Source organism: Protopterus annectens, chromosome 5.part0 (assembly GCF_019279795.1).
Source record: "Protopterus annectens isolate FY-2018-M chromosome 5.part0, PAN1.0, whole genome shotgun sequence".
Lineage (NCBI taxonomy): Eukaryota > Metazoa > Chordata > Ceratodontiformes > Protopteridae > Protopterus > Protopterus annectens.
Window position 1 is genome coordinate 1,965,675,044 of NC_056735.1, and position 14,199 is coordinate 1,965,689,242.

The 14,199-nt window shown below is 41.0% G+C and overlaps 1 protein-coding gene across 11 annotated transcripts in view; it reads right to left on the minus strand.

Annotated features, from left to right (window-relative positions):
* LMO7 (LIM domain 7) overlaps positions 1-14,199 on the minus strand; it is a 921,898-nt gene that overhangs the window by 224,483 nt on the left and 683,216 nt on the right. For all 11 annotated transcript variants that reach the window (XM_044071726.1, XM_044071729.1, XM_044071732.1 and 8 more), the window contains one exon: positions 7,014-7,128. In XM_044071726.1, coding sequence (XP_043927661.1) covers positions 7,014-7,128 — 115 coding nt within the window. The remainder of the gene's footprint in view (positions 1-7,013; positions 7,129-14,199) is intronic.

Sequence of the window (14,199 nt, forward strand, 5' to 3'; positions counted from 1 at the left end):
CCTTCCTTTTTTATTCCATCCAGTCATGCTCAGTATCTTCATTCTCAGGACTGTATAATCAAAGTTCCTCCTCCCCTCCAAACTAAACATTTGTAGGCTTGTATATACTTCATCTTACAGGATACACAATACGAATTAGACCGGTGGCCATGTCTCCCTTGCCAATGCGCACCCTCAGGCTGTGCCATTTCTTGCAAGTACAATAGTGCCTGTAAGTCCAGGGAAAAATTAAAGCTCCCTCATCCAGCTGCACCAGCTATGCTTGAAGGATGACATGGAATCATACTACTTGAAATGAAGGAGGAATCTGTTCCAGAACAGGGGGAGGCACTGGATAAGAACCTTTATCTCCACCTAGTTGTATTTATTCCTTCATAAAAGGATGAGATCTTTGTTTATTTACTGGCTGCATAATTTGAATTGTTAAAGAAAAGGAAGTTAAGAAGAAATTAATCCTGAAGGAAATGATAATCTAGGTGCTGGTCTTACCTCCAGTGCCTGTACAACACTGAATACAAGACAGGGATTCCAGTCTCTCCTGGTAGATGAGGTTTTTGAGACGCGAGATTTTATTTTGTTCAGAATACCTGCAGTTTGAGTTTTTTAATGTGTTTGGTGAGATACATGCCAAAGGGTGCATTGTATTTTACAATAGGTCTGACTAGGGCAGAATATAGAGAAACAACGACTTCCTTGGTATTAGAAGAGATGCACTGGAAGAGATGCCTTCAGCAATTACTTGGAAGATGTGGAAAGATTTCTTAACTACAGTACCCACACGATAGTCGGAGGAGATGGAACCATCTATCCAAGTGCACAGATCTTTGATCATTGTTTCATATGGTAATGGGAGGTGTTCAATGCAGTATGATGCACAGTGTTCTTTCCCCTATAGGGGATGACACTACATTCCTTTGGCATTTAGTTTGAACCATTTTCCTAAGCACCAGAAAATGACTTTAACGGATTCTTTTTGGCGGGTATATGTAGGGAATTTGACAACCACATCCAGCTTATAGTCAAACAGCAAACTTTGTTAACCAGAGATCATGATCATCAATTTGGAGGTCTAAAAATAGAGGCCAAATAGGAGGGGACCCAGTACAGATCCTTGGGGCTACCACTGGTCATCTTTGCTCTGTCTGTGGAGACATCACCCATTTGGACGATGCACATCCTTATCCTTAAGCCAGCTGGCTATCCATCTTACCACATAGGGATTTATGTTTTAAGGACATCAACTTATAAACCGTTCTATCGTGTGCTATGGTATTAAATGCTTTGGCCAGACTGTGGTAAGCAGCACGGATGGTATAACCACTGTTAACTGCAAGAGACACCTTCTCAAAGAAGCTGACAAGATTCATCGGGCATAGCCCGCCCCTTATAAAGCTGTGGTGATGGATCTGCCCTTATGGAGGGGCATTACTACAGAAGTGCACCACAACTACAGCAAGGCTTAGGTTAAACAGTTTCGGGAAGGGATGATCAGCAAGTTTGTGTTTAATACTGTATAAGATGAACTGGTATGTTGTCTGGGACCATAGAAGAAACTTTCTTGGGTCTTTGACTGTACACCAAGAATGTGTTTCTTCGTGATAATGGGGGAGGGGGCTTAGGGATGGTAGTTTTAGAGCAGAAATTTGCTGTGACCTTGCTAGCTGGTATGTTTGCAATGTCTTTCAAGTTTGAATGGGAGGATCCAATATGGAAAAATCCTGAGCAGTACTGAGATTTAATTATTGGTGTTCCAACACAACTGAACAAGGGTACACAACTGAATAAGGGTTTGCAATTTTCCTTTACTTCAGTAGCTAGACTTAACTTTTGTAATGCTTTACTGGTCTTTATAGAAGCCTTCAGTTTTTTTTTTTTTTTTTTTTTGTGAAGTTGTCACTACAGTTCTGATGCTGAGCCAAGCCTGTTTTAGTCTACCTACCAAAGGCAGTTTAAAGAGGTTCTTCCTTCTGTTATACAGCTTGTTTATAAAGACAGACCATCAGGTCTATACCCGATTTTGGAAGGGGACTCCCAGGGTTAATACATTTATCTGAATAGGTGTAAAACGCATTACGGCAGTTGCATAACTTGGGCCAACCATGCAGCTGACATGGGTAAGTTAAGAGATTTCATCATACAGTTGTATGCAGTTTGCCTTCTTGAAGTCTCTAAATAAAGATGGTATTGGTTATTGAGGGAGTGGAAGTCCGTAGGGTAAACGTAACTGGATTACACATATTTTACTTACAAAGGACCAAAGACCAACTATAGGAAGAGAGCAGACAGGCAGAAAGTTTGTGAATACCATGTCAAGAATAAGTGCACCCCTGGTGGATTTGAGGGCATTCTGATCCAGTGTGATTTTTAAGAACTGGTGAGCATACTCAACACTGGAAGTGTGGGGGTACTCCAATTACTGGAACGACAGCTGAAGTCACCAAGAATTAAAGAGATCTTGCTTATAGGGATATTCCTAAAAGAATACCAGTAACTTATCACGGTCATCTGGAACTATAGAGGGTGATTGATAACAGGTTATGAGTCGAACATTTGACTTCATCTAAACCAGGCTTGATCATTCATGATGCATTAGAAAAAAAGTGTAGAAGATAAAATGAACTGCCATTTATTAGTAGACTTCACTCATCTGGCCAATATCTTTCAGTTCTACTCAGAATTCTTCTGTCAGCACAGGAGACTTTACTTGTACAGCGCCATAGATAAAAACACAGAGAATGGGGTTTGAACCCAAACAGCATATCATATTGGAATCCAATTACATGTTCTAATGAACTGAGACAGCCATCACTTGAAAAAAGTTATTCTGATAGGCTTCAGAGGCATTTAGAATTAATGCACAGCAGACAAATTCAGTAAATAAGAAATTTATATGGTGCCACATAGCTAGCCCAAACAAATCACTACAACTTCATAAACCAGATATTTTATGGAATAGCATTCCAGAAGTTTATACCCCACTACTACTCCTTCAAGTCTACCAGTCTAGGCTGAAAGAGCAACTAACCAATAATTGGATTTGCCATGCTCCTTCCATCTTGGCACTCTTTTCTACTCCCTTTTTCCACTCTCAATAGAATTTCTCGATGTATCCTACTTCCCTTCCTGAGTTACCTACTTTCTAAACTTACCTCTCTAATGCCTTAACATTCTAATGTCCTTTCTTTATCAGAAGAAAAGAAAAGAGTAAAATCCCATGACTGGAGGAACTCCCTGGTCAGTCTCAGTAAGAAGCTGAGATCCCTCATAAAATCCTCCAAAGCTAGTTACGAAAACAAAATCGCCACTGATTCTAAAGACAACCACAAAGCATTCGATAGCTATGTCAAGAATCTCAATGGCAACACTCAGATCTACTCTGAGTTACAGCACAATGGCACTAAATATACAGAACCAACTGATATTGCCAACATCCTGGCAAATAGGTTCAGTGCTAACTTTACCCCCTCTCTCACCCCGTAAAGGGCCCATCTCTACACCGGAAGAATGCAAAGTTCCTGTAATAATGGCTGCACAGGTAAAAAACACTCTCCAAAGCTAAGAACACAGCATCCATGGGACCTGACAACATCCCAGGCTGCATTCTACATGAACTACAGAATGAACTGGCACCCCACCTAATCACCACGTTCAATCATAGCCTCACCTCAGGCTTTGTGCCCAATGAATGGTGCACAGTGACGGTTATCCCACTCCAAAAGGGAAAGCCACCACGGACCCTGGGAACTACCGCCCCATTAGCATAACGAGTCTGGTCTGCAAGGCCATGGAATGTATTCATCATGGAATTTATAAACAAAGACATTGGTAAATCTCCAAACTCTGGACCCCACCCAGTTCGGGTTTGTAAAAGGCAGATCATGTCTATTAAACCTGACAGACTTCTTTGAACTAGTCACTAAAGCCATAGAAGAGGGTAAGGTGGTTCACACAGCCTATCTAGATATCGCCAAGGCTTTTGACACCATGCCCCACTCAGGAATTATAAATAAACTCAGTAAACTAGGTACAAATCCCTATATCACAAGATGGGTTGCCAACTGGCTCACTATCAGAACTCACACTGCAGACTCCAAATCCGACTTCACACCACTGACAAGTGGAGTACCACAGGGTTCAGTCCTGGGTCCTCTCCTGTTTGGCATCTACTTTTCTGAAGTACAGGCTAACACAGAAGGTCTTTGACTAATGAAGTTCGCAGATGACTGCAAACTAGGAGCCATAACTGAAACTCCTAATGATGTGGACATCCTACAAAAGGGCCTCACTGAGACAGATGCCTGGTGTCAAAGCCATGGCCTCAAGCTAAATGCCAAAAAGTGCACTGTCATCCCCTTTGGTAAAAACTCTGTACCCATGAGCTACCACATAGGTGGTAGTCCACTTAACACCGAAAGTGTGATGAGACCTTGTGACACAGGTGGACAGTAGTCTCTCCTTTGATAATCACATCTCCACAGTAGTTAGGAGATCCTTCTACATGGCACACCTCATCACAAAAGGTTTCTCCTCCAGGAAAAAAAAAAAAAAAGAGGTAATTGTTCCCCTCTACTAGTCACTCATTAGACCCATTATAGAGTACAATGCCCTTTTTGGTATGTACCTCACAAGACATCTACAACTGGGAAAGGCCACATAAATACCTCACAAAGAAGATTACCGGCCTCAAACAGATGCCCTAGGCAGACCATCGCAAAAAACTCCAGCTTTACTCCATCGCATATTGCTTACTCAGAGGCGATCTCTGCCTAACATACAAAGCTATGTCAAACCCAGAGCTGTTGGACATGCTCCACTTAAAGAAATCCCAATCCCTCTGAGCTACACGCGCTAGGGACCTAAACCTTGTCACCACAATAAACAGAACATGCTGGAGGGACAGATTCCTGTCCCAGAGACTTCCCATACTCTGGAACAAACTACCTATCTATATCAAACAAAGCTCCTCATTCGCACTCAAGAAAAATCTTGATTATTCGATGTGAAATAGAAAATTCACCCCTGGGATCACAACTGGGGCTCTGCTCTACAGGGCCACAGGAAAATAATTTTCTTGGGTGGCAAAAGCCAGGGTACCTTTTAGCTAGGCTTATACAGGCCCTAGGGCCAATAGCCTAGTACCTACCTATAAACCTTTCTCTATCCCAGAATTTGACTGAAATTTACTATCTAGTTCTCCTGCCAGAACAAGTATATGGCTTTTATGACCTATTACTTATTCTGTTATACATTTTTCATGCATCATTACGTAACATGCACATTAGGAACTCTCTTCTACCTTGTATACAATGTATGGCCAACTTTATTGCTTGCCTTTGTATTTTATTTTTCTTTTACTGCATTTCACATATTGTTCTACTTTGTTATTGTCTTAATATTTATAACTGTTCAATTTTTTAATTCTGTTTAATGTGTAGTGTGGAGGTTTTCTCCCTGAGCCTCTGCTGAAAATGGGCTCATACCCAGTCGGACTTCTTCAGTAAACAAATGTCAAAAAATATATATATTTTTTTATTTCTCATAGCCACGCATACATTCACAGCCATAAGTACATACTCAGGTGCTATACCGTGTGTGAAGACTCATGCTTAAATGACAGTATAAGGTGGAGTCAAAGTAAAATGCAGCTCTGAGTCAGTTTTATGCTATATGTGGCAATGAAAGCATTCGACTGGTGTCTCACTGGCTAGATTTCCATCAGCAACCAAGACATTAACATTTTCATGACATTTCATAATTTTAAGAGGAATACAGTAGATGTGTGGAAGGCTAACACACCCAGTGGCTAGTTTTCTTCCATAGCTCTCAACCTCTTAGCACAAAAAAATCTGAATAAAGCCAAACATAATGGGCGGACAAAGACCCAAAACAGTGACAAATTTTACACATTGCTCTTATAAACTTAAACAAGTTACAATAGAAAGGTTTTGTTAGCATGCATTTTCTGAAGGATATGAAAGTCTGACACTCAAATGCCTATCATTACTTAGTAAATTCAGTCCTCAGTTATTTACTACAAAAATCCAGAAAAACGCAAATTTTATGAAAAACAGACCAAAATATGAGGTAAAAATCTGGACATACTGCAAATATCTGGACAGTTGACAGGTATGTTTCCTTCAATGAACAGAATCCTAGGCAAACTACTCGTACTACAGCAGAACCATGCTTAAGACCAGTTCCATCATCAACACTATATATCCCATAACTCTTGACACATTAAAAACAATATCCTATGCTTGCTACAACTCCATATGGTACACAGCACCAACAGTCAGTCTCCACTGTTTTAGTGTTCCCACAAAAACACTGCCATGGTTAAAAATAGTGCATGGCTTTATCTGGTCATGTAACAATACAGAACATCACTGCAACAGTTAATCACCGCATTAATTGTAACAGAGGACAATGGTGAGGCTGCTACTACTGCTGGGGCAGAAATGTTTACAGCAGCAGTGGTAACGTTGTAGTTCTGCATAATACAGCTCAAAAATTTGAATGAAATGCAGTACTAAAACAAAACAAGGACTATTAACCATTATGCCAACTCCTAACCCCCAAACATTTTACATTACCATATTATGCCACAACAAGCAATTTTCAAGTCGCTACACAAGAGAAAAGTGCATGTCTTTTAAAAAGACAACATAAATAATTAGCAACTACAATAACGCACACTTGTGATGCTTTACTGCATGCGGAAGTTTTTTTTTTTTTTTTTAACTATCTTTGTCATAGAAATAGAGGAAGTAAGATGGGAGAAATAGATGCACGTCTCATACTATTGGCGACTATCATGTTTCGATCCTTTTCAAATAATAAATCCATGTTATAAAACTGGTCTATGTTTAAAACAAAGATAATAAGCACAATGCTCGCTTCAGTAATAAAGTATTTACACCACCGTTTTACTGTCATGTTTGTCATTAGGTACAGTACATTACACTTATGTTAAAGAAAAATGCCAGTATTAGAAGGATTACATTCAACATTACCTTTTTCCACAGACTTTACTGAAGCACCAAAGGTGTTCCATGTTGTCATAAACCCAAAGTCTCGGCTGCTTCCCGGCCTCTGATTTATAATGATCCGCATGTCGGAGTGTTCTTCCTGAAAGCACAATGTGACATCTGAGTACAGAGTATTACAGAACACATCCCCACAAGAAACTTAATCCTCTGAATTCAGCAGGTAGTACACAGTAAACTACATTAACCTGAACAGACTTCTACAATACCTGCCAACAGGACAACGTACATGAAGAAAATGCACAGTAAAAAAGCTCACAAATAAATTTCATGGCTTAGGGCAAGTGAAACTGATTATGCTATAACAACGTTTTAAAATATTTTTAACCATATTGTCAAAAAGCACTCAGGACATTTTTGCAAAGGCATCTATACAAATTTCATAACAGATCACATTTTTTTTTTTTTTTTTTTTATTTATTGCATTATCTACCAATATTTTTTAAAATGATTTCTAATCATTTTTTTTCTTTTCTAGTGCCCTATTTTAGCAGTGTTTTGGTAACAGTCTCATCAATGGGACATGTTACAGGGGTCCCTCTAGTTACCGAAACCTCAAGCACTGCAAATATAAATAAGATAAGCTCTCTTTGCTGTACTGTGTGCTCACATCTTAATCTACCTAGTACTAAAAAAAACAGACTTCTTTCAGTTCAGTAAAACACATTTATATTTTATTTTATTCATCTTTTAATATTCATTTGCTATAATCAGGTGAGCCTACCCACCACCGCTGCTTTTCTCAAGGTTACACAGAAGCACAGCCTGGTTAAATGACATGTTAAGGTCACAGAGATGCAAGTTGAGGACAGAGGGAATCAGAGTACTAAAGGATGAAGCTTTTCACATTATAACCTTCATCTTCTAATGCCAGTCTTTAGAGAGAAAACAGTTCATGAACTCATGTGAAAAGCCTGCAATGTTAATTAGTGCCTTCAATCAATCAGACCCAAAACACTACAGTTTTAAACGTTAAAACTTTCTCCTTAGGTGTTGTGCTCCTTCATTAAAGAGTGTCAATGCAATACAGTACTATACAGAATCTGACTGAATTCATTAATTCTCTGCTTACTTGGCTTTATCCAATCCATGGTTGTAGTACGGAAGTCAGAATCTATCAAGCACGCAATATGAGTGAAGTTGAGAGAAACCAGCATGTTCAATTAACTGGACACACCTCTGACTATGGACTAGACGATATAAGCTCAAATGCTTAATAGCTTGGCTGTCAGAGCTGGCACAAGAAGAATTAGCATACATATTCTTGGAGTGGAGTGGGTGTCAGACCACCATCACTAATCGAAATAAAGATGGAATAAGCACCTTTTGGCAGTAGTTTCCTAAAATTGGGAAATCCACTACACCCATAAAAACTTTTTTCTGAATTATAGAATCACTCATGGAAAATAGAAACTATAATAAAATCAAAGAAATTAAGTCCTTTAAGTCTTCTTGCCACACTAACATCAATGTCCAGCTGCAAACCCCATAGACAAAGTACATTCAGTGACTACAACTGTTACACACTGTAAATATGAGCCACCAAAGAAAAATAGCTGCACAGTAGGTATTTTAATGCAGTTCATTTTTTTTAAGAAATAAATTGCCCAACAACAAATTCTGCTAGACATGCAGGCATGTTGGCCAAGTTAAACTTTTTTTATACATTCCATAACTAGGTAAATACAGTGGTTTGAAGACCCTTTTCAGGTGTGTTTCAGGCCAAAAGGCAAATAAACAGCATTCTTGCCTAAGATTTTGAATCAAATCAGTGATGCAGTAAACAAGGACATGCATCACATTTTAGAAAATGTTACAGCAATACAGCCTGTACTACGGCATAGAGATATAAAGCCATGATTACTGCCTAGGCAGCACTGGTTTGATTAGTGACTCTGGTGTCTGACAAGAGGCAGGCAGGACAGTCATGTCTATGCTGAAAGGGGAGGGCTGGGGCGCATCTGGAGGGCACACAACACAGATTTCCTTGGCAGATGCTAGGAAAAACAGCTGTGAAGTGCTTCCTGAGGGTGTGCAGGGCGGACTGCTGACATCAGCACCTTGCAGAAGTGAGATCATTATCATAGCACAGTCTGCCCATTGCACACCCTACCTACATGATGTTAGCAGGGCAGAAATCAAAAGGAAGGAAAACCTTCCTCGTTACTGTATGCCATATGATCTGGATGCCCTCATCTCACCAATGGCCCCAATCCTTATTCTGACATAATCCAGATGAGGCCAGCAATCAAAAAGAGGCACAAGGTCCACTGATGGTCAGCTGCCACCCATGCTAGAAACGTCCGCTTTAGAGGTCTAACAATGAGTCCTTCACTTCTTATAAGAAGCTATACAAAATACATGAATTTATTTTATTTGACAGTTGTTGACTAGGAATGTCTGTCTGAACTTGCACCCTTTTTCAGCAGAGGTCCAGGGAGAAAAGCTCCACAAAGTATTACATACACCATAAAAATTTTTACAAACAGTACAGTACACATTAGGTAATATAAACATGCATTATAATGCTTGGAATCCCACTTGTAGCATGAGTTTAAAAAGTGTTATTTACAAAAAAAAAAAAAGGCAATAAAACAATATGTTAAAGTAATTCATACATCTCCAGTACATAAGAAATTCCCCATTTAGAGGGGAAGTAATGACCATTAACTTGAGTTTAAGATAAGAGTACAGAAAGTACTGTATATCAAAATCTTAGTTCTTACAGGCAACAGCATGTACATCAGTAATCAGATGCAGAGGGGAAGTTGAGAGAGCAGGTGAATAAGTGTCTAGAGAAAAAAAGGGGGGCTATAAGTGGAAAAATTAGAGATCTTTTTTTTTTTTTAATTTATAAATAACACAGGAGAGTAGTAGTTAGAATCAAGTGAAATCTAAGAAAGGGGAGTAAGCTAAGTGGGAAAAGAAGGAGAGAGGTAAACATGAGTTAGTGGAGAAATTTAGTGAAAAAAGGTATTAGGAGTCGGAGTTCTGTGGCTAGAATTAAGATCATATTCTGATTTCAGGCACTCCTACTGTGTACAAAGAGAGCATCTGGGAAAGAAGAAAAAAAATTAAGGTTGTTTCCTGCCTTTCCTGTAAGTGGTCTAGACTTTGTAGGCTTCTGAGCCCCCAAACCTTTCTGAGTTGGAGGGAAGCCTTCTAGCTTAATTTTGTTTCTTAGAACTAGCCAGTTTTCTAGTTTCAGCACTCAAATCTGTTTCTTTGAACTCAGCACTTGTTCAGAACTGATTGCAAGCACTAAATAAGCTGAAAATTATGACAGCACTCAACTTTCCTCACTTGTCTAGAGGAAAGCAGTTTTTAGTACTTAAGCACCTATCCAGGCATGTCCAAGGGTCAGTTCCCGGTGATTTCTCCTGTCTACCTGATGAATCTGGGCATCTTGGGGCAATGCAGCAATTGCCTCATGTACACAGACAACCCTCTCCTCCTAGCACCCAACACTACAACCTGTGAGAAGCACTTATATAGCCAAACTGGAAGCAAAGCTCTCTTCACCCAAGACTGGACTAGACAGTCAAGAGGAGAAGGTAAACACTTGCACCACACCACACTCATCACATAGTCCCTCAAAACCTACCCCACCAAAACACACACACAGAAACACAAAAGACACACCTACATTCGCGGAGGCTCTCAAAAACCTGCCCAAGCATCAGGGATCTCCAAAGCAGAAACGCAAGCAAACTCCACCCCACCAACGCAACCCAAATGACACATAGCCCACAAACTCAGTGTGCCACTCAACCACAGCCAATAAGGCATAACAATGTACCCAACACTCTAGTCATAGGTGACTCTATAGTCAGGCACACTGATGTTCCACTCACCAGGCTAAACAAGGAGAAATTTACTGTCAGCTGCCTGTTAGGTGCCAAGATCCGCCACATAACGCACGCACTCAGGTCACTCCACAACAAGTACAAATACAACACTGTCATTTGTCCATGTTGGTGTGAATGACCTGAGAAGGACCTCCCTAGACTACATGAAAAGAAACATGGAGGAGCTCTCCGATCTTGTAGCCCAGGCAGGTATGACCCTAGCCCTGAGTAGCATCGTACCATCACCCAGAATGATACCACAGTACAAAGACAAAATGATTGACTTCAACAATTGGCTAAGCTTCTGGTGTCATTCTAAGGGGATCCAGTACTTGCCTGCCTGGGACGACATGATCGACACTCCACGATGCTTTGCCAGAGATGGCCTGCACCTGTCGCCCTTGGGATTCTGGATACTGGCTAAGGCTCTTGACACCCCTATAGTGCCTTTTTTAGGCAAGGTTCAAATGACAAATTCACCACCGTAACAGGTACAAGCAAGCAGAATCTGAGGGTAATGCTACTCAATGCTAGAAGTCTAAACCTCAAAATGCACTCACTCGAGGCACTCCTTAAAATGGAGAACATAGACATCTGTGCAGTGACAGATACCTGGTTCAAAGCTCCAGAGAACACCCCTGCATTACCAGGCTATAATTCATACCACACCTTTCAGCCACCTAACCCAGAATGAAGCACTAAAGGTGGAGGCGTGTCCATATTCATTAAGGATATCCACACCTCCAGGCTAGTTGCACAGCATAATGCATCCGAGATTATCCAAGTGCAACTAACTCTGTGCAAGACCGCAATCCAAATTTTAGCTTGCTACAGACCCCCCCACCATGCCCCAGGATTCCCACTCCTCATTTCTTGATACACTGGAAAGTATTAGGGTACAACCCAACATCCTAATAATGGGTGATTTCAACTACCCCACCATTAACTGGGAAAACTATACCAACTCTTTTGCTCAACATTTTCTGGAATTCATAAATTCCAACGCCTTGGATCAACTTATTCACACCCCCACCAGGGGCAGCAATATCCTAGACCTGGTCATTACCAACATGGGCAACCGATGTTCCACACCAGAGGTCAAATTCCTCATTGGTCAGATCCGACCACAAGCTAATCACCCTAGACATCCACATCCCGCCCCCACCCCCAATTAGGGAAACCACCGTAAAAAACTTCTAAAAAGACAACTTCACACTTCTTAAGACAGAAGTGGCAAACTTCATGACACCCATGCAGACGGACAATAGAGGTACGAATCCTACACAAATGAGCTTTATAAGCACTTACACGAGTGCATGGATCATGCTATCCCTAATAGAACAAAAATGCCATCCTCCAAAAAAGGGAAGCCAATCTGGTGGTTCTCTGCCATAAACAAACTGTACAACAGAAGAAAGAAACTGTTTCAAAAAAAAACTCCCTGGTCAACCTCAGTAAGAAGCTGAGATCCCTCATAAAATCCTCCAAAGCTAGTTACGAAAACAAAATTTCCACAGACTCTAAATACAAACACAAAGCATTCTATAGCTATGTCAAGAATCTCAATGGCAACACTCAGATCTGCTCTGAGTTATGGCACAATGGCACTAAATATACAGACCCAACTGATAATGCCAACATCCTGGTAGATAGGTTCAGTGCTAACTTTACCCCCCTCTCACCCCCTAGAGGGCCCATCTCTATACCGGAAAAATGCAAAGTTCCTGTAATCACGGCTGCACAGGTAAAAAAAAAAACTCTCCAAAGCCAAGAACACAGCATCCATGGGACCTGACAATATCTCAGGCTGCGTTCTACATGAACTACAGAATGAACTGGCACCCTACCCAAGTACCATGTTCAATCATAGCCTCACCTCAGGCTGTGCACCCACTGAATGGCGCATCGCGACGGTTAACCCAATCCACAAAGGGGGAGCCACGACAGACCCCGGGAACTATTGCCCCATTAGCCTCACGAGCTGGGTCTGCAAGGCCATGGAATGTATCATCATGGAACTCAAACAAAGACATTGGTAATCTCCAAACTCTGGACCCTACCCATTTCAGATTTGTAAAAGGTAGATCAAGTCTCCGAAACCTGACTGACTTCTTTGAAGCAGTCACCAAAGCCATAGATGAGGGTAAAATGGTTCACACAGCTTATCTAGATCTCACCAAGACTTTCAACACCATCCCCCACTCTGGAATTATAGATAAGCTCATTAAACTAGGTATAAATCCCTATGTCACAAGATGGGTTGCCAACTGGCTCATAGACAGAACCCACACTGTGAAAGTAGCGGACTCCAAATCCGACTTCAGACCAGTGACAAGTGGAGTACCATAGGGTTCAGTCCTGGGTCCTCTCCTGCTTGGTATCTACTTCTCTGAAGTACAGGCTAACAGAAAGTCTTAGGCTAACACAGAAGGTCTTTGGCTAACAAAGTTTGAAGATGACTGCAAACTAGGAGCCATAATTGAAACTCCTAACAATGTGGACATACTACAAAAGGGCCTCGCAGAGACAGATACCTGGTGTCAAAGCCATGGCCTGAAGCTCAATGCCAAAAAGTGTATTGTCATCCCTTTTGGTAAAAACTCTGTACCCATGAACTACCACATAGCTGGTAGTCTACTTAACACAGAAAATGTGATAAGAAACCTTGGGACACAGGTGGACAGTAGTCTCTCCTTTGATAATCACATCACCACAGTTGTTAGGAAATCCTTCTGTGTGGCTCACCTCATCACAAAAGGTTTCTCATCCAGAAAAAAAGAGGTCATTGTTCCCCTCTACTCATCACTCATTAGACCCATTAGAGTACAATGCCCCTTTTGGTATGTACCTCACAAGACATCTACAACAACTGGAAAGGCCACAGAAATACCTCACAATGAGGATTACTGGCCTCAAAAAGATGCCCTACGCAGACCATCTCAAAAAACTCCAGCTTTACTCCATCGCATATCACCTACTCAGAGGCAATCTCTGCCTAACATACAAAGCTATGTTAAACCCAGAGCTGTTGAACATGCTCCACTTAAAGAAATCCCTATCCATCTGAGCTACACGCTCTGAGGACCTAAACCTTGTCACCACAATAAACAGAACATGGAGGGATTGATTCCTGTCCCAGAGACTTCATACTCTGGAACAGACTACCTATCTATGTCAAACAGAGCTCCTCATTAGCACTCCAAGAAAAATCTTGATGATTGGATGGGAAATAGGAAATCCACCCCAGGGATCACTTCTGTGGCTCTGCTCGACAGGGGCACAGGAAAATTATTTTCTTGGGTGGC